The following is an 18305-nucleotide window of genomic DNA, read 5'->3' as shown; positions in this document are numbered from 1 at the left end:
GTATATTGTTTTGACTAAAAACCACCTCCCAGTCCTGGGCATTTGAACCCATTGGGTCCCAGTTGGTTTGGGGAGGTTTAGGTGATGTAGTCTTGATAGAGGAAGTATGACATTGAGATTTAAAAGTCTTGCCTACTTCCTTTGCTCTCTCTGCTGGGGCTGCAGGTGAGGATGCGGGCTCTCTGCACCTGTTCCTGCCACCATGCCTGCAATGCTTCTCCACCATGATGCTCTTAGCATTCTGGAAGCATAAGTACAAACAAACTCTTCTATATGGTGCTCTCCGCCACGGAGTCATCACAGCGACAGAAAGGGCACTGGCCCTCCTCGCTCTACAGGACTCATCAGGCTCTTCCCTGTCACTTCTCAATATTCACACTGCCCTGCCTGGTGACACAGTGGGTTGTGTTTTTTCTTAAATGTCAGTGACATACTGTATGTAGCTTTCCTTCTATGTTTGAAAACTTCCTTAGTGCCGTTCACACAGAAGTAGTCTATTCCTTGCTAGTCAGAATTCCACTATACTCAACCAAATTTTTTTTTAAAGATATATTTATTTATTATGTATACAACTTTCTGCCTCCATGTATACCCAAACGCCAGAGGAGGGCGCCAGATCTCATTACAGATGGTTTGGAGCCACCATGTGGTGGCTGGGAATTGAACTCAGGACCTCTGGAAGAGCAGACGGCGCTCGTAAACCACTGAGCCATCTCTCCAGCCCCCAAATATTTTTTTAAATATTTTTATTTATTTATTATGTATTCAATATTTCTTTCTGCGTGTATGCCTGCAGGCCAGAAGAGGGCACCAGACCTCATTACAGATGGTTGTGAGCCACCATGTGGTGCCTGGGAATTGAACTCAGGGACTTTGGAAGGGCAGGCAATGCTCCTACCCTCTGAGCCATCTCTCCAGCCCCCTCAATCAAATATTTTGATTATTTTGTCAAAAAAAAAAAAACCCTAGGCATTTCTTTAACAGTGATGATATGCTTTGTTCTAATTTTTGGCCCTCCACTGGATTGGGAATTTCAGAGGCCCTGTCAGTGCCTTTCAGGTTTGGAGAGACTTCTGGAAGTCATCAACAATATCCTCGTCTTCCATCTTCTAAATTCTTTTACTGAAACCATAGATGCTAGCTTTTCAAATTGGTCCTTTAAGTTTCTTATCGTCTCCATCTATTTTCTCAATCTCTCTGTTTTTATACTTCCTGAAGTCTTTCTTCAATTTTATCTTTAAACCTATTAAACTTTGGGCTGGAGAGTGGTTAAGAGCATTGCCTGCTCTTCCAAAGGTCCTGAGTTCAATTCCCAGCAACCACATGGTGGCTCACAACCATCTGTAATGAGATTTGGCGCCCTCCTCTGGTGTGCGGGCACACATGGAGGCAGAATGTTGTATACATAATAAATAAATCTTTGGAAAAAAAACCTATTAAACTTTTTCATTTTGTAACTCACATTTTGGCATTTTTTGTATTTAAAGCGATCCTTGAAGACTATTTTCTGGGTGTGCTCTGTCTTTGCCCTGCACTGACTCTCAAGCGTCTTGCTCCTCCTGCTGGGGCAGCATCTTTTTCTTAACACTTAGTTTCCTTTCCCTGAAAAATACTTTTTCTCTCCCCATTCTTTTTCTCCTTTTTCTTTATTCTTGACTTTTTCTACTAGATCTTTCTTTTAGATCTTCTAGTGGTTTATATTTAAAAGTATAGAAAGGGCTGACTAGAAGCAGCATGCGCACGTGTGAGACCTGACTGCAGTCATGGTCTACTAGGGGCGTCTTTGTATTTTATTGTAGGTCTTTTCTCCTGGGCTTTTCCAGTTCCCTAGAAGACTGCCTCTAGTCTCTCTTACCTGAAAGATAGAAGCCCAGTCAGAGAACTCGGTGTTTACCATGTTCAATCTTAGTCTCCCTGAGCGTTTCACAGTGCCTTTGCCCTCACTGTCTGGTTCCCTAGACCAAAACTCCTTTTTCTTTTCCTTTTCAAAGTGTCAACTTGGTGGATAAAGGACTCTCTTTTTCATTTTCTCTTCTTCCCAGTCTTTTTTCGCCAAAAATAGAAAGCAAAAAAGTCAATTAAAATATTTTTATATGGTGTCAAGTTTTTCTTATTCATTAAGATTAAATTATAACTTAAAATTACGCTTACTTCAAAGCTTTCAAGTTCCTGAAGAGTAAGGGCCCAATAAAGGCAGAATAAATTAAACCAAACAGCTACTTAGCCCTACAAAGCATTACTAAGAGGTCTTTTGTAAAATTCATGGACATCCCTCGTGTGTTCTACTTAAAGACCAGTGAACAACATCACCCTCCTATTTTCACCGCAGCACAGCTCTCTGCACTCACACGCTGCTTACGGCTGCTCTCCAGAGCTCAGCAGCTGAGACAGAAACTGTATGGCCCACAAAGCCTAAAATATTTACATCTGGGCTCTTTACAAAAAAAGTTTATTGAGGGCCCAATGTATATAAGAGATTCCACTTTATTTCAGGCATGATGGGATATGCCTATAATCCCAGCTCCTGGGAGGCTAATACAGGAAGATCTTGTGTTAGAGAACTTGGTTAGAGAGCCTTGGATAAATAGCAAGGGGTGGAAATCCAAATCATATCTTGAAATTTTATCAAAATCAAATAAATAAATAAATAATTTGGCTTCTGGGGATGCAGTTCTGTAGAATGATACTTGCCTAGTATACAAAAGGTCCTGGGTTCAAGCTCGAGACTGGAACTAGGGGGAACAAGGCTTTCTTAGAAATCATAGACCTGTCTCTGTGTCCCACATTCTGGGATCAAAGGCATGCACCATTACTCCCAGCCAAAAATATTCTTGAACAAAAAAATCTGAAAAATATCCACTGCCAAATAAGTGCTTCCTTTTTCAAGTACTAATAAAGTGAATTTTCAGTGCTGTGTACACAGAAACCGGATGTGCTCAACAACACAGCCTTTGTCTCCTCACTATCCTGTCAGACTCTCAGTCTCTCATCAGAAGCAGCCCTTCCCCGCTGGTTTCACTTCAGCTGAGAACAATGGTCTGGTCTGACCAATTACTGCATCTTTTCTTCTTCTCTATGGACCTTTCTTGCCCAGTTTCTATTCCAAAGTAGCCTTTCAAGTAAGATTCTCTGATGACCTCATTGCTAAGAAGTCATGTTTAAGTAACTCAAAGTGGCTGGAATAGTATAACAGAAGGAAAGATTTAGATTACTCCAAGAATTGAGGAATACCTAAGTCTTATACAATAATTCATGACACAAACTATGTTCTTTAATTGCACAGTATCAAAACACTTTTCATTTTGGTAAAAGCTAGAGACAGCTATATACCAGAGAAATCATGAATAATTCTGTGTCTCAAATACCATTTGTTTATATAGGAAATATCTGTATATCTAAAATTAAGCTTCCAAAGATACATAAAACATAGCTAACTACAATTATAAATTTATTTCACTGGAAATGAAATCATTTTAGCTGAGGGTTCTACATAAAATAAACAGCAACTACCTGACTCCACTAATTATCGGTGTCAGAGTCTCAATTTCCATACAGGATTCAGGAGCTCATTATATGATTGATCCTTCTTAACTCTTTGCTGGGGGTCTTTTTGAGAGAGCGTTTCTCTGTGTGACCCTGGCTATCCTGGAACTCAAAGATCCACCTGCTCTGCCTCCCGAGTGCTGGGATTAAAGGCGTGCACCACCACCACCTGGCTACTTCTTGCACTTTTATATGTTGAAATCTTCGATGATAAAACTTTTTTAAAAAATGTATAAACAATGGAAAAAGAGAAGCAGAAGTCCTACCAGACATCTATAAACAAGTTATGAGTAGAAACACTACTTATCAAAAGAAAAACACCAAGAATATACCTAACTATTCAAAAGCCAATTGTGTAGGAAGCATGTAAATCTCCCAAAGAGCAATTTAAAAATGCACAGTAAAACAGTTTAAAATAACTGCTTAGCCCTGTGTTTTTAAAAAAGGTACAATCATTTTTATTGATATTCGAAACACATCATACACATACAATATCTTTAACTTTTTTACTGCCAGTTTGTAACAATGTGAATTTTTACCTAGAGTGAGACTTCAGGTTTCTCACAAGAATTTGTGTTTTGTTCTCATTTCAAAACTAAGACTGTAAGAGACAAGAGCGCAGCTCTGTAGTAGAGGTTACCTGGCCTGTGTACTGGTCTCAAAACCCAGTACTGCAATGGGAAAAAAAAAAAAAAAAAAAAAAAAAGGTTTTTTTTTCTTTTACAAACTATGAATTGTGATTTTTTTTCTATGTCCAAGAGCTCAAAGCTTCCACCATATTCACTACTGTTATCTAGTTATGATCTCTACCAATTTAATATTTGAAAAGGGGCTGCTGGGACCGAGTCATACCTCTTTCTTCCTCATGTTTTTTGGCAGCTGTACTTTTAGGTCTTCCTCTTCCTCGTCTGATATGATCTGAATGGCTGTTACTTCGAGATCTCTTTCTGTTTTCTAAATCTTTATTTACTGTAGAATTTATCTTCTCTCTCCTAACTCTCTCTGTCCGCCTCCTCTTGGCCTCATGCTTGTTGTCTGTATGGAGAATAAAAGTGGTTTATTTTAGGCTTCGCACAACTGTCTACCCAGTTCCCATCACCTCCTCTTCCTTTCTAAACCACACCTCCCAGCATATTCTGTACTATCTAGAAATCCCACCCATATCTTCCCCATACTCACACACAACAAAGAAACAACAGAATTCCATGTAGGTAGAAAAAAACTCTTGTAAGAGAAAACAAATTTCTTCACTTGGCAACTTTAATTTCAGCCTCTGTAAGTTTAAATAACTCCACAACAACCTTCCCGTGTCTTTCATCTCATTCCCAAGTTTAACATAGTAAAATACACGGAAAATCCACTGCTTTCTAACCCTTACCCAAATTACAGATTGAACTGTGACTGTCAAATACACAGAAGCAAAGCTGGCTTTAGGCACAACAAAGGTTCTAATAAAAACCAACTAGAGAGCAACCATGCAACATGGTTTTAAAGCACAGAAAATAAGGAATTTCCACAAAGAAGGTAATCACTGATGTAATAGAATCTTGTTCCAAGTGGAGTAAACTAATACAGAAACTTTACTAATACAGTAATTTCATTATTGCAAAAATCACTCCCCTACAACAAACTAAAAGGTTAGGTTGATTTTTTTTTACTTCAATATACATCTAACTTCAAAAACTAGAAAGCTAACTCTCCAAATAACCTAAAATCACAATGGTAAAGGGGAAAAGGTGGAAACTTCAAGACCAGTCTGAGCTACATAGTGAGAGTATCTTTAAAAAGGGGGGTGGGGCATAGCAGTACAGGCTCTCAGGAAGCAGAGGTAGGTGGTGGATCTCTGTGAGTTTGAGATCAGCAAGGTCTATCTAGTTTCAGCACAGCCAGAACTACATAAACAGAGTGTACTTTCAAAAAAAAGAGGGGGAGAGGCGGGTATTAAACCAGTACTAATTATCTCTACACGCCATTGCAGAATAGTTTATCCTAGGCCTAAGACTAAATCATATTGGATTACACAAAAATAAGAATATTCAATTATTCCAGACTGCAAGAAAAATACAGTTGAGAATTTATTGAAAAATGTAGGGTCCAATTTGAAGAGGGCTCTAATGACCATAATAGTTCAATTTGAGTACCAAAAAACCACAACTGTAACAAACTGAAACATGTCAAATATCCTAACACCTCCAGCATATGACATTTAAAGTTCTAAATACTTAGCCACTATACTGAAGAAGCTGTTTAGTTTGTTGATTTTTTTTCTTTCTTTTTTTTTTTTTTTTTTTGAGACAGGGTTTCTCAGTGTAGCTCTGGCTGTCCTAGAACTCATTCTGTAGACCAGGTTGGTCTTGATCCATCTGCCGCTGCCTCCCAAGGGCTGGGATTAAAGGTGTGCGCCACCACTGCCCAGCTAAACAAACCTGTTTTTATCTTTCTAGTCAGACCATATCATTTTCAGACAAAGAGAAGACTTTCATTCGTAAGCTATCAAACACACTGAATACGTGAGTGCTAGAGCAGAGTCACCACTTCTAATATCAACAACTGCTAACATCTCTAACAGACACGGGCAAGTACCTACTACAGTCAGGCAAAAATTAAAGAATCCAGTCTCGGGAGTTTTGTTTGTTTTGAGTAAAAGCTCATGATTTTATTGTCTTATAACAAAATTAGCTTAGAACTGGACCAGTGGCTCTTTCTCCTTTAATGGCTCCCTGTTCAAATGCTCATATTCCCGTAGATATACAGTTGTTCGACACACTCACGCCTCAGCACGACTCTCTGTAGCTTTAGGCTTTTTATGGAGAACAGGCTTAGCCTGCCCACTGCAGTCACAGCTTCCTATCGCAATGCCGCTTTCCCTAGGCATACCAAGAGCCTCTTGCCTTCCAGTACTTTATCACTTTGTGGGGCTGGTGCTTGCCATACTTCTTGCACAAAGTTTGTGGGTCTAAAGAATGTTCACCATGGGCTGGAGAGATGGCTCAGTGGTTAAGAGCATTGTCTGCTCTTCCAAAAGTCCTGAGTTCAATTCCTGGCAACCACATGGTGGCTCACAACCATCTGGAATGAGGTCTGGTGCCCTCTTCTGGCCTGCAGACACACACACAGACAGAATATTATACACATAATAAATAAATATTTTTAAAAAAAAAGAATGTTCACCATGTCTGCAGGAAAAGTGTCGACACTGAAAGCCAGTCTCACCATTTTTAGACCCAACTCTCAGCTTATAAAAAAGCGGGTCACTTAAGAAATGTGACAGCCCACAGCACTGGATACAAGCACAACAAAGTTTTTTGTCAGTATTGTATCACAGAAACAGAAAGAGAACTAGGGCAGCGGGAAAACACAGCTATGAAAATAGGCTGGTGTGGTGGTTTGAATGAAAATGGCCCCACAGACTCGCAGGCAGAGGTATTATTGGAAGTGCAGCCTTGTTGGAGTAGGTGTGGCCTTGTTGGAGGAAGGGTGACACTGGGGGTGGGCTTTGAAGTTTCAGAAGCTTAAGCCAGGCCCAGGTCTCACGCTTTCTCTTTCTGCTGCCTGCTGATCCACAAGTAGAACTCTTGGCTCCTTCTCATGCATCATGTCTGATAACAATAATGGACTAACTTCAGAAACTGTAAACCAGCCCCAGTTAAATGTTTTCCTTATTAAGAGTTATTGTGAAGCCGGGCGGTGGTGGCGCACGCCTTTAATCCCAGCACTCGGGAGGCAGAAGCACTTGGGAGGCAGTGAGTTCAAGGTCAGCCTGGTCTACAAAAACCAGTTCCAGACAGGCTCCAAAGCTACAGAGAAACCCTGTCTCCAAAAAAAAAAAAAAATTCATTTTAAACATTTAAAAATTCCTAACTTTATATAATAGATCATTTATTATTTATTTTTACTCCCTAGTGCTGAGGGTTAGGATTAAAGGCATATGCCACTACATAACAATGTTTTGAGAAGTTTTCCATGGTAAGTTCATAAAAATTATTATCATTCTAACTAGTACTTATTGTTCTTTAAAAGATGCACCCTATTTTAACCAATCTCTCACTCATGACAGATGGTTGCTAACATTTGCTGTTGCAATATGTTGCCTTAAAAATTCACATAATCTTTTGTGCTTATAAACAATTAAGGCTCTTTAAGTTACATGCCTATTCAAAAAGAACTACAGATATTAGGTAGCTATACTTCAAACTCCCAGAAATTGCTTTAAGACTGCGCTAAAGGCTCTGCCTCGTGCTATCATGTAATTACTGTGAACAAAAGGTCATGAAAAAATTCATACTTGCCAGTGAACAGTGTGCAAGCAGATTAGCGGAACAGAATGTCAGTGAGGTGGAAAGGTCAGAGGATCCAGATCCAGGGTCTAATTACAATTTATCCTGGGCTATCTTTTTATCCTTGAGATATCAGGCAAAACCTTTTGGAAAGTATTAAAGGACCACTAGCTTCCACTGAATAAAAATCTCAGAGTGTCCTCAAATAGCATCGGAAAGGCACAGCAGAGCTCTTTAACTCATCTACCAAGTATTTTCTTCTAATGAGTTTGAAAGGCGACTTAATTTGAAACTTTTTTGTTCTGTTACTTTTTAAAATTCATCAAACTGCTACCATTTTGAAACATGGAATCTGAGGTAACCTGGGCCACTGTCACTCACTTGGCACCAGAATAAACTCTCTCTGCTTTTGAGGTGAGTGTTACATCTTTGTGTTCACTGGACATATTTTGACATGTTAATAAAAATATAGTATAATTGATATGGAAAACTATATATATGCGTTTATATAGATAGACAGAAGTATCGTATATAATCCAATGTCTCCATTAGGTACACATACAAAGCAAATAAAATGAACAAATAAAAAGCTGCCTGAACTCCCCGAGGCCAGCTTGGTCTACAAGAGCTAGTTCTGGGACAGGCATCAAAGCTACAGAGAAACCCAGTCTCAAAAAAAAAAAAAAAAAAAAAAGCTGCCTGTAAATGGTTTACTCCAAAACCATTTACAACTCTTCAGATCTTAGAAATCAACCCAAGTGTTTGTCAACAAACTAGTGAAGAAAATCACAATCTCACACACACATACACACACTAACGTTCATGAATATTATTCAGCTATTAAAACTGAAATCATGCTGGGTAGTGGTGGTGCACGCCTTTAATCCTAGCACGCAGGAGGCAGAGGCAAGCACATCTCTGTGAGTTCAAGTCCAGCCTGATCTACAGAGCAAGTTCTAGGACAGCCAAGGCTACACAAAGAATCCCTGTGAGTGTGGCATGGGGGGGGGGGAGTGTCAAATTCTAGCATTTGTAGCAATGTGACAGAAGCAGAAGATATATTAGCTGTTAGTCTTGTTGCCCCACTGAAGTAGGAACGTGAGGTCTGTCACGCTGTGCCTGCATTAAGGAAGCACAGAGAACACTAGGGCTCAGCTCCCTTCCTCCTTTTCCTTTAGTCTAGAACCACAACCCATAGAATAGAGCTGCCCACACTCAGGGTGGATCTTTCCTCCTAAGTTAAAACTCTCAGGACATTCCCAGAGACATGTTTCCCAGATGACTTTCAGTCCAATAAAGTCGACAATGAAGATCAGCCATCACAAAGAGCATCACATTAAGTGAAATGCTTTATGTTGTCACTCACGATTCTGAAATAATGGTACCAGGCACAAAGGAAAAGAATGAAGATAGAATAAGTAACATGTACCAAAATAAACCTTGACAGAAGGAGTAACTCTAGTGATTCTATAGCATAGTTTGGTAACTACGGTCTGCAATGATTGATAACATATTTCCAATAACTAGAAGACTCAGAACCTCCACAACAGAAGTGATAAGTGCGTGAGCAGATGCAAACACTAATAACCCTGGCTATGTACACTACATATGACTCAAGTGTTAGTGTTATACCTCACAAATTACTTACAAGAATTATGTATCAATTATTTTTCAAATGCAGCCAGGTGGTGGCACGCGCCTTTAATCCCAGCACTCAGGAGGCAAAGGCAGGCAGATCTCTGTGAGTTTGAGGCCAGCCTGGTCCACAGAATGAGTTCCAGAACAGCCAAAATGGTTACACAGGGAAACCCTGTCTCAAAACAGAACAACAAAAGCTTTTATCCTTCATCAAAAAAAAAAAAAGCTCTCTTTGCAACAGATGGAAACCATTACAGGAAACCACAACCAATTAAAATGCAGAGTGGTGGAGCCTAGACCCACCAACTGATACATCTATCACACAACTCCTGCACCTAAGACTCAGAGATCACTGAGAACAGTGGGTATAGGAAGATTCTAAGAGCCAGAGGAACAAGAAGTTTGCTGTGAGATTATATCTCTTAGAATTGTCGAGAAATTATATCCATGAAGTCTCACCAGCATGGCTTGCCTGAACAGGGATGAAGCCAATAGATACACTAACACAAAAAAGGAAGTTCATGAGGCCTCAAGCCAAGACAAAAGCTAAGGATCCTGAGAGTGAGAGAAACAGTATTCCTCAAGAAGGGGCATGCCAATTAGTTATCTAATAGCATATGGTCAGGCCTGAAAACACATACATACAATTAATATTATATAGGCTGAGCAGACTGTTTATATTTTTTTTAATTTATTTATTACGTATATAGTGTTCTGGGCACCAGATCTCATTATAGATGGGTGTGAGCCATCATGTGGTTGCTGGGAATTGAACTCAGGACCTCTGGAACAGCAGTCAGTTCTCCTAACCTCTGAGCCATCTCTCCAGCCCGACTGTTTATATTTAAAAATACATTCTCATTCTCTCTCTGTCTCTCTCTCTGTCTCTGTCTCTCTCTCTGTCTCTGTCTCTCTCTCTCTCTCTCTCTCTCACACACACACACACACACACACACAAAACAACAACAAAGAAAACAGGAATTTGAGAAAGAGAAAGGGGTTATACAGGGAGGGGTGGAGGGAGGAAAGGGAAGGGAAAATGACACAATTATAATCTTGAAAAAATTATAATTAAAACAAAAAACTCCAAAGTTATTACAAGTTTTGCCAGCATTGTGAAAGGGAACAAAAATAAAGACAATGGTCCACCAATTGGGGAGGCATATCCACACAAAGAACACAACTGAGCAAGACAAACAAAGGACGTGAAAGTTAACTACTTTGTTCAATGACAGAAGCCAGATAAAGAGTCTCACATACTGTGATTCCACCAACAGGTCAGCAGCAAAGAGCGGCAATGGGAGACAAGAATAGCAAGGGAGCCGGTGAGAAACCGGGCACCCACACAGCAGAATCAAATGGCAGGCCCACACGCTGTCTTTCACTTTATACCATTACCACACTTAGTAACAAATAAGTTAGAACTATATTACACACTATCAATATTATATTATAAGGGAGTTCACATTTAAGTAAAATGAACCCATGTCACAAGTTGGTTTTCAAGAGCTAAACTGTTGTGTTTAATTTTCACAATTACCTGTAGAAGATGGAGATTTCTCTGAATGTTTAGCATTTAGAAGTTTTCTGCTAATAAATATATAACCACAGGGACATGATTTACATGCAACAGGAATCTGCAGGGAAAAAAAAGAAAAATTGGATTACTCTTCTCCCATGGTTAGATTTCTCAGTACTCATGAAGTCTGTTGAATGAACTACTTGAAGAACCAGAGGTGAATGCAAATCTCTTTGAGGTAATCACCACTTCACAGACAATCGCATTTTCCTAGTGTTTATGGCACTGAACTATCTTACGGTAACAATATGAAAATACTAAACACAACGTAAGTGCGTGGAAACGTGAATAACCAACAGAAAACCCTAACAGATCAGAGCCAGGGGAGGTTACATACAATGAGGCAGCATTTCTATACTGTTACAATGACAGCAGTTTACAGCAAACTGAGGAAAAGAGGGAAGTTAAATAATACGAACGGAAGACTGTGAGACTCAGCTGCAACAATGAGAATGGAAACTGAAAAATTAGATTAGCTACATTTCACAGAATGAAAAAACAAGAAATGGATCCAAACCAAACTACTGATCATGTGAGTGGAGCCCAAACAACTGAGGCTTATTAATAGGGCAGGAGAAAAACCAGTTCTTTTGTTTGTTTGTTTGCATTAAAGTACTGAACACGGCCAGGCATAGTGGTGCACACTTTTACCCCAGCACTTGGGAGGCACAGACAGGCGGATCTCTGACTTTGAGGCCAGCCTGGTCTACAGAGCGAGCTCTAGAACAGTGAGGCCCTGTCTTGAAAAACACAAATAAAACAAACAAAAAGTACTGAACAAAGGCTCTTTTCTTTTTTTTTTTTTTTTTTTTTTTTTTTTGGTTTTTCGAGACAGGGTTTCTCTGTGGCTTTGGAGCCTGTCCTGGAACTAGCTCTGTAGACCAGGCTGGTCTCGAACTCACAGAGATCCGCCTGCCTCTGCCTCCCGAGTGCTGGGATTAAAGGCGTGCGCCACCACCGCCCGGCCGGCTCTTTTCTTTTTTAAAAGTTTATGTTATAGCTGGGTGGTGATGGTGGCACACGCCTTTAATCTTAGCACTCAGGAAACAGAGGCAAGCAAATCTCTACGAGTTCGAAGCTAGCCTGGTCTACAGAGCACGTTCCAGGATAGGTGCCAAAGCTACACAAAGAAACCCTGTCTCGAAAACACCCCCCCAAAAATTACTACTACTACTACTACTACTACTACTACTACTACTACTACTACTACTACTACTACTACTACTACCACCTCCTATTAGTAACTGTAGTAGTAGTTAGGAGTAGTAGTGCGTATTGCGTAGGAGAGGTGTGGGTACTACAAAGCTCACTCTCTTCTTCCACTTTTCCTGGGTTCCAAACTCAAGGTGTAAGGTTTGCATTCACCCAAACACCTCATCACTGAACCACCTCAGCTGCTCTGGTTTGTGCTTTGTTGACATGGAGTCTCATGTGGCCTAGACTATAGCCTTGCTGTATAGCAAAAGCTACCCTTGAGTTCTTGATCCTTCTGCCTCTCCCTCCCATGAGCTGGGGTTGTAAGCATGGGTCACTATGCCCAGGACAACATAAGATCTTTAATTTACACTTAGGAGAAAACAAATGGGGCCTACAAGATGGCTTGTATATATGATGACCTAAGTTCAATACCAGGTAAAAGGCAGGAGAGAACTGACTCCCGAGGGCTGTACTCTCCATACACATATGGGGGTGTGAGTGTGCACACACCCATGCACACTCACACACACACACACACACACACACACACACACTATAAATTAACTAGTGAGCCAGTTAATTTAAAAAGAAGAGAACAATGGTACAACTCAGTGAAACACAGGAGGCTAAGGAAGGTAGACCACAAGTTCAAGGCTTGCCTGGGCTATACAATCAGTTCAAGGTTAGTTTAGACAGCCTGCTAAGGCACTGTCTCAAAAAATTAAAAAGTTAGGAATATAATGGCTCCGTGGTAGAGCACTTGCCCGGCATGTACAAGACCCCAAGTTCAACCCTGAATACCACCAAAGGAAAAATATAAAGAAAATAAAATCATAGAAACCTGTTTCTGTAATTAACAGATAAAGAATGGCTTTGATACCCAGGTGCCCACTGATTAATTCAATGATGAGATGGTTTTTTTTTTTTTAATGAGTTCCACTGAAAATACTTCCTACGTCGGAGCTAGTGAATCCTAAAGTCCTGTTATTAGTGGAACGTCCCTCTCAACTCCTGCCCCAGAAATTTAAAACAAAAACCCCACCACAACCAGATCCTATAAAAAGAATCTTCAAACAGGTTGGACAACTTGAATAATGTTAGTTAGTCTGATTAAATTATAGTGTTAGGGAAATTTTATACAAATGCCCTAAACACTCCTTAAATTTCAGTTCACATTAAGATAATAATTTAAGTTCAGGCTGTCAGTTTTAAAGAAGAAAGGAAAAACAGGGTCAGCTACACATTTGTTCAATGTCACACTACTGGTGTCTAGATTCATGTTTAGCACAAAATAGACATTCAATAAATATTTGTGGGTGAAAAAGTCTCGAGATATAAAAATGATAGCACTCCGAAAATTTGTACTTGAAATTGTCCAGGACCAAAATAAAGAAGAAGGAAGGACGGACGAACGGACAAACTTGGGCACTACAATATTTCATTAACTTTTTTTAATCCTGAAAATAACTAAAACCAATACAGAAAACTCATTTACAGAAATCTCATTACTTTTGCTTTCTGAGTTTTTAGTTATCCAAAGTCAACAAGAAGGTTAAAAATGGAAAGGGGTATTTAGAAAGAGATTGAGGTTGTTGATGCAAAAACACAGCACTCACATCAAAAGGAGTAAGAGAGAGTTTATGCTGGAGCTAAATTGAGTAACCAAGGCCTACGAACAGATGTAGGTTACCCCAAATTCTATGTTCCTACATGAAAAGCAGTTCCATGAAGTTTTCATAGGGACAGAACAGAGTCATAGATCAAAGCACTTCTCAAATAAACTGGTATTTAAGTAGGAAGTCACAGCAAAGTGAGAAATCTTCATTACAGGCCTCAGATGCTGTCTGACAAATCTTTTAGCCCTTTGATTGGTGGAAAATTAGAGTTTCAAGTTAACTCATCTCAAAAGCTTTTTATCTTTCCAGATTTAGATCTGACACAGAGCAAGGCAGAGAAGGCTATCTGTGGGCTAAAGATAGCTCCCGTCGCTACTAAGCCAGTAACATTCCGCCCTCTCCACATTACTGACGTTTTAACTGTCTTTGTAGACAGTTTCATTTCAAAAACTCTCATTCACAAGACATCACAGAACTTTTATTAGAATATACTGTTCTGTTTAATTATTAGCTATTGACTGCTTATACCTAACATAGATTTCATTCTAGGTGTGTGTACATATGCAAAAACACAGTATAGACAGGGTTGGCATTGTCTGAGATTTTGGACATCTAATACAGTTGTTAATGTATCTGCCCAAAATAAGGGTGAATACTGAGATTCTTCAGTGCTAAACAGATAAGAGATGGATGTGGGTACATACAGCACACACATTTGCCAGGTGTGACATATATATGGAGAAACTGTACATTGTTTAAAATGAAAGCAAGCCAAAAATACACATTTAAAAAAATGAAAAAAAAAAACTGACAAATACATTGAATAGTAATATACCCAGAACAGTTTAGTAATTTTCCAGTCAGTGAATGAGACCTTCATGAAAGTGTAGAACACAAAATTTTAACAGTTATGAAACTGTATTTTTAAGGGCCTAAATAAGAGATGTTAAAAAGCTGCTAAAAATCGAGCTTTCTGCCTCCTCGTACCAGTTTTTTAAACTAGCCTACCTAGTCAACTGGAAATTTTTCAACTTAAAGATTTTTCATTTATGCTTGTAAAGTATATACAAAAACTTAATTCAGTATTTATGCAATAACTTCTTTTTTAATGTTTTTTTGTTATTTATTTATTTATTTATTAAAGATTTCTGCCTCCTCCCCCCACCGCCTCCCATATCCCCCTTGCCCAATCAAGGTATCTCCAAGTAAGGCTTTTCACAAGGTGCCTGAGTTTAAGTGAAGTGGGATGCCCCTAATGGGGTTAGTGACCTTAACGAGACTGAAACCTGCACTTTTTGCCACACGAGGACACTGAGAAGACAGCTTGGCATCGAAAGCCAAGAGAACTCTCACTAGAACCCATCCTGGCCTTGAACTTCCATCAGAACTGTAAAAAACTAGATAATTATTTTTGGTACTTTATTATTGCAGCCAAGTAAAGCTGATATTACACAAAGGAATGCATGTGGGGCCTTGGAAGTGGCTCAGAGGCTAAGGGCCCCCACTGCCACTTTGACTGCAACCCTTGCATGGTGGAAGAGAGGAGACTGCCACCATATGTCCTCTGACTCCCACAGAACACAGATACAGCCAAAATTAAAATGAGAAAAGAGACGCGTGTATTTGGATACCGAGATGAAGGTCATCTTTCCAAATAAAACCCTGACGTCTTGAGCAGTCTCAAGGACTCTGTCTTCTGCTCTTTCTTTAGCCAGGGTTTTTTGGTTTGTTTGTTTTTTTCCAGTATTTTTATTACTATTAGTGTGTGTAGAATTGGTGTACCCACACCCATCTCTGACCTGCTTAGCACTAAACGTGGAGGTCAGAGGGCAACTCTGTGCAGCCAGCTCTCTCCTCCCTTCTCCTGGCTCCTGGGGATCCACCCCAGGTGGTCAGGCCTGAGCAGAACTTTTCCCTGCTGCACCATCTCACTGGCCCCTAACAAGAATATTAAAATCAGGCCTTTCCCCCCAAAAGATTACTTTATGCCAAGTAAAACAAAAGGATACACGGGATTTGTGTCATACAGAAACAATGCATAATTCACTTTATAGAAGCCTTAATTGGAAATTATTAAAACATCCAAGTAATGTACCAACAGATTGAGCACAAAGTTCAAGCTTGTTAAAATTTTAGTTTGGTGGAAAGAATTTTGGAAAATATGACTGTTTTTATAGAGCTCTATCGTCTCTATTCTTGCACAACTTTCCCTGATCGGCGTTTTTATAAATTATATGAAAAAAATATGTTCACATTCTGTTAAAAGATTTGATAAACCGACAAGAAAACGCCCTAAATAATAAATTAAAATCAGCTTAAGTCTCCGCCCATTTTAAATTACACCAGAGAGAATGAGAGAGAAGGAAGGGGGAGGGGAGGAGAGAGAGGTAGTCATTTTGGAAATTTGAATATTCGGTCAGTGGAAAAAGAAGTATATCAAGATCTGCAAGCTGGCATGAGGGGCCTTAAGGATGGTTTTAATTGAAAGAATTTTAGTTCATTACACTATAATGAGAATAAAGCGTGCTTAAATGCAGGAAAAGAAAAACATGTATCTTTTAAAGATTGCAGCTACTACTCCATGAATTCAATTTAGACGACTCGTTTCAAATTCACGAACCCGCATAATTAAAAAAAAAAAATCTGGAAGCAGACATGTCAAATTTACAACAGTAAATAGCACGAATAGGAAGGGGCGCATGCAGAGAGGAAGAGTCTCAATGCCAACTTCATTCGATCTTGTTCCGTTAACAACCTTAACAACGTGATGGAAGGACTAGAAATCACCCATCAAAACTGGTTTTATTGCGGTGTTCCGGAAGTCCACAAATTTGCAAAAAGTTAGCACCATTACTGTCCTTTTGTCTGCGTTATGCGGCCACCCAGGTGGCGGGGGGCGACAGCTGAGGAGCCGCACCGCACTCCCCGCAAAGGCGAACAAAGCCACCCGGGGCGGCGGGGTCCGCGGGCCGGCAGGGGACCAGAAGGGCAGCGCCGGGGTCCCGGCTCCCAGACCCCCCGCCCGGCCGCGGGCCGCCAACCGCTGCCGAGCAACGGCCTCCCGCCCTGCCCGCCCCGCCCGCCCGCTCGCTCGCGCCGGCCCGGCCCACCTGTTGGTCGCACTCGGGGCACGATTTGGTGGCCATCTTCACTTTCTTGGCTCGAGTTGCAGACATGCTCCCCTCCTCAGCAGCCGTGGAAGCAGCGCCGTAGCTCCGCCGCTCCACAGAGCGCTTCCTCACTCCAGGCGCGACCGGGCCGTGGAAGCGCGCGTGCGCGTGCGCGGGGCTGCGTGCGGGGGGGGGGGGGGGGGGGGGGGGGGGGGGTGCGCAGCCCTTCCAGGGAAGTCCCACAGACACGCCCTCTATGGCGGCTGGCCGCGAGGGGCGTGGCTTCTGAGAGACGCCACCAACCAACGCACCCGTGGGCCGGGCTGGACACGCCCCCTTATCTATCTGCCCCAGAACCCGAGACTGAAAATGGATACTGGCAACGAATACCCCCGTAAATGTCAGCAATGCTAATCCGTGAGAAATTGTAATGGGCGTTCGATGAAGCCTCTAGGCTCACAGCGTCAGGGATTCAGCGTTCATTATTCAATAAATAATTGCCTGCGATCCACTATCAGGCACACTGAGTAGGAAATATCCGCCTTAAGAACATTCTACCGTGCTTTGTATTTGGCTGGAAGGGGGAGAGGATGCCCTGTTTTGATTCGATGTATCACTGATACTGACGATATTAAAATTAAAAGTAAATTATTTGGAAAAGGAAACAAAATGCCATGCACTCCTGTAATCCCAGCTCTTATTGCTCTTGTTCAGATTCATAGTGAGAGAACAGAAGGATATTTTTTAAATGTACAGTTTGATAAAGAAAGGAGCATGCGCTGGGTTTAAAGTAGCAGAAAAGGAAGAGGGAAGACACAAAGCATCTACATACTCGGTACTATAGGAAAGGTATCCTAAGGACAAGACACCACGTGTCAAAGAATCTAAACTTGAGAAAATGTAAATTCATTTAAAAGAAGAAAACCCTGCCACAGGGGTTCCCTGCTCCAAAATGACCCCCTAAAGAAGTCTCCAGGATCACCCTGAAGGAACAAAAAACTGCTGCCACTTTGGATCCAAAGGACCAGAAGACAGCTGGAGCTGACAGCGTCTGTCTTGCAAGTAAGGGAGATATAATTCTGATAGGGCCTTTGGGCCTTGTGCTATAGCTGCAGAGACCCAGCAATGTGCGGCAGGATGAGATTTCTACAGGGAGGCACTGAGAGACAATCTTACGAAGCTGGGAAGGTGAAACCTAAGTTTCACCAGAGACCTCAAGCTGTTAGAGACACTGCAAACGTGGTACAACCACGGAGAAAAGCTAGCAGGATGTCGGCGGGATAACTGGAAGACTGGCCTGCCCAAGGGTCTCAGATGAATCCATCAAAAAGCCCAGATGCCACAC

The 18305-nt window shown here is 40.9% G+C and overlaps 1 protein-coding gene across 1 annotated transcript in view; it reads right to left on the bottom strand.

Moving 5' to 3' along the window:
• Positions 1 to 17137, bottom strand: part of CUNH16orf87 (chromosome unknown C16orf87 homolog) — a 20018-nt gene extending 2881 nt beyond the window's left edge. Inside the window, exons 1-3 of the mRNA XM_050120683.1 lie at positions 16961 to 17137; positions 10999 to 11095; positions 4396 to 4578 (exon numbers count right to left, since the gene is read on the bottom strand). Of these exons, the coding sequence (XP_049976640.1) occupies positions 4396 to 4578; positions 10999 to 11095; positions 16961 to 17026 (346 nt within the window). The 5' untranslated portion in view covers positions 17027 to 17137. The remainder of the gene's footprint in view (positions 1 to 4395; positions 4579 to 10998; positions 11096 to 16960) is intronic.
• Positions 17138 to 18305: the final 1168 nt, after the last annotated feature.

The sequence above is a fragment of the Alexandromys fortis genome, unplaced genomic scaffold, assembly GCF_014885135.2.
Source record: "Alexandromys fortis isolate MF-2015 unplaced genomic scaffold, M_Fortis_MF-2015_v1.1 scaffold_186, whole genome shotgun sequence".
NCBI lineage: Eukaryota > Metazoa > Chordata > Mammalia > Rodentia > Cricetidae > Alexandromys > Alexandromys fortis.
This window is presented reverse-complemented; position numbering and strand designations above follow the sequence as displayed.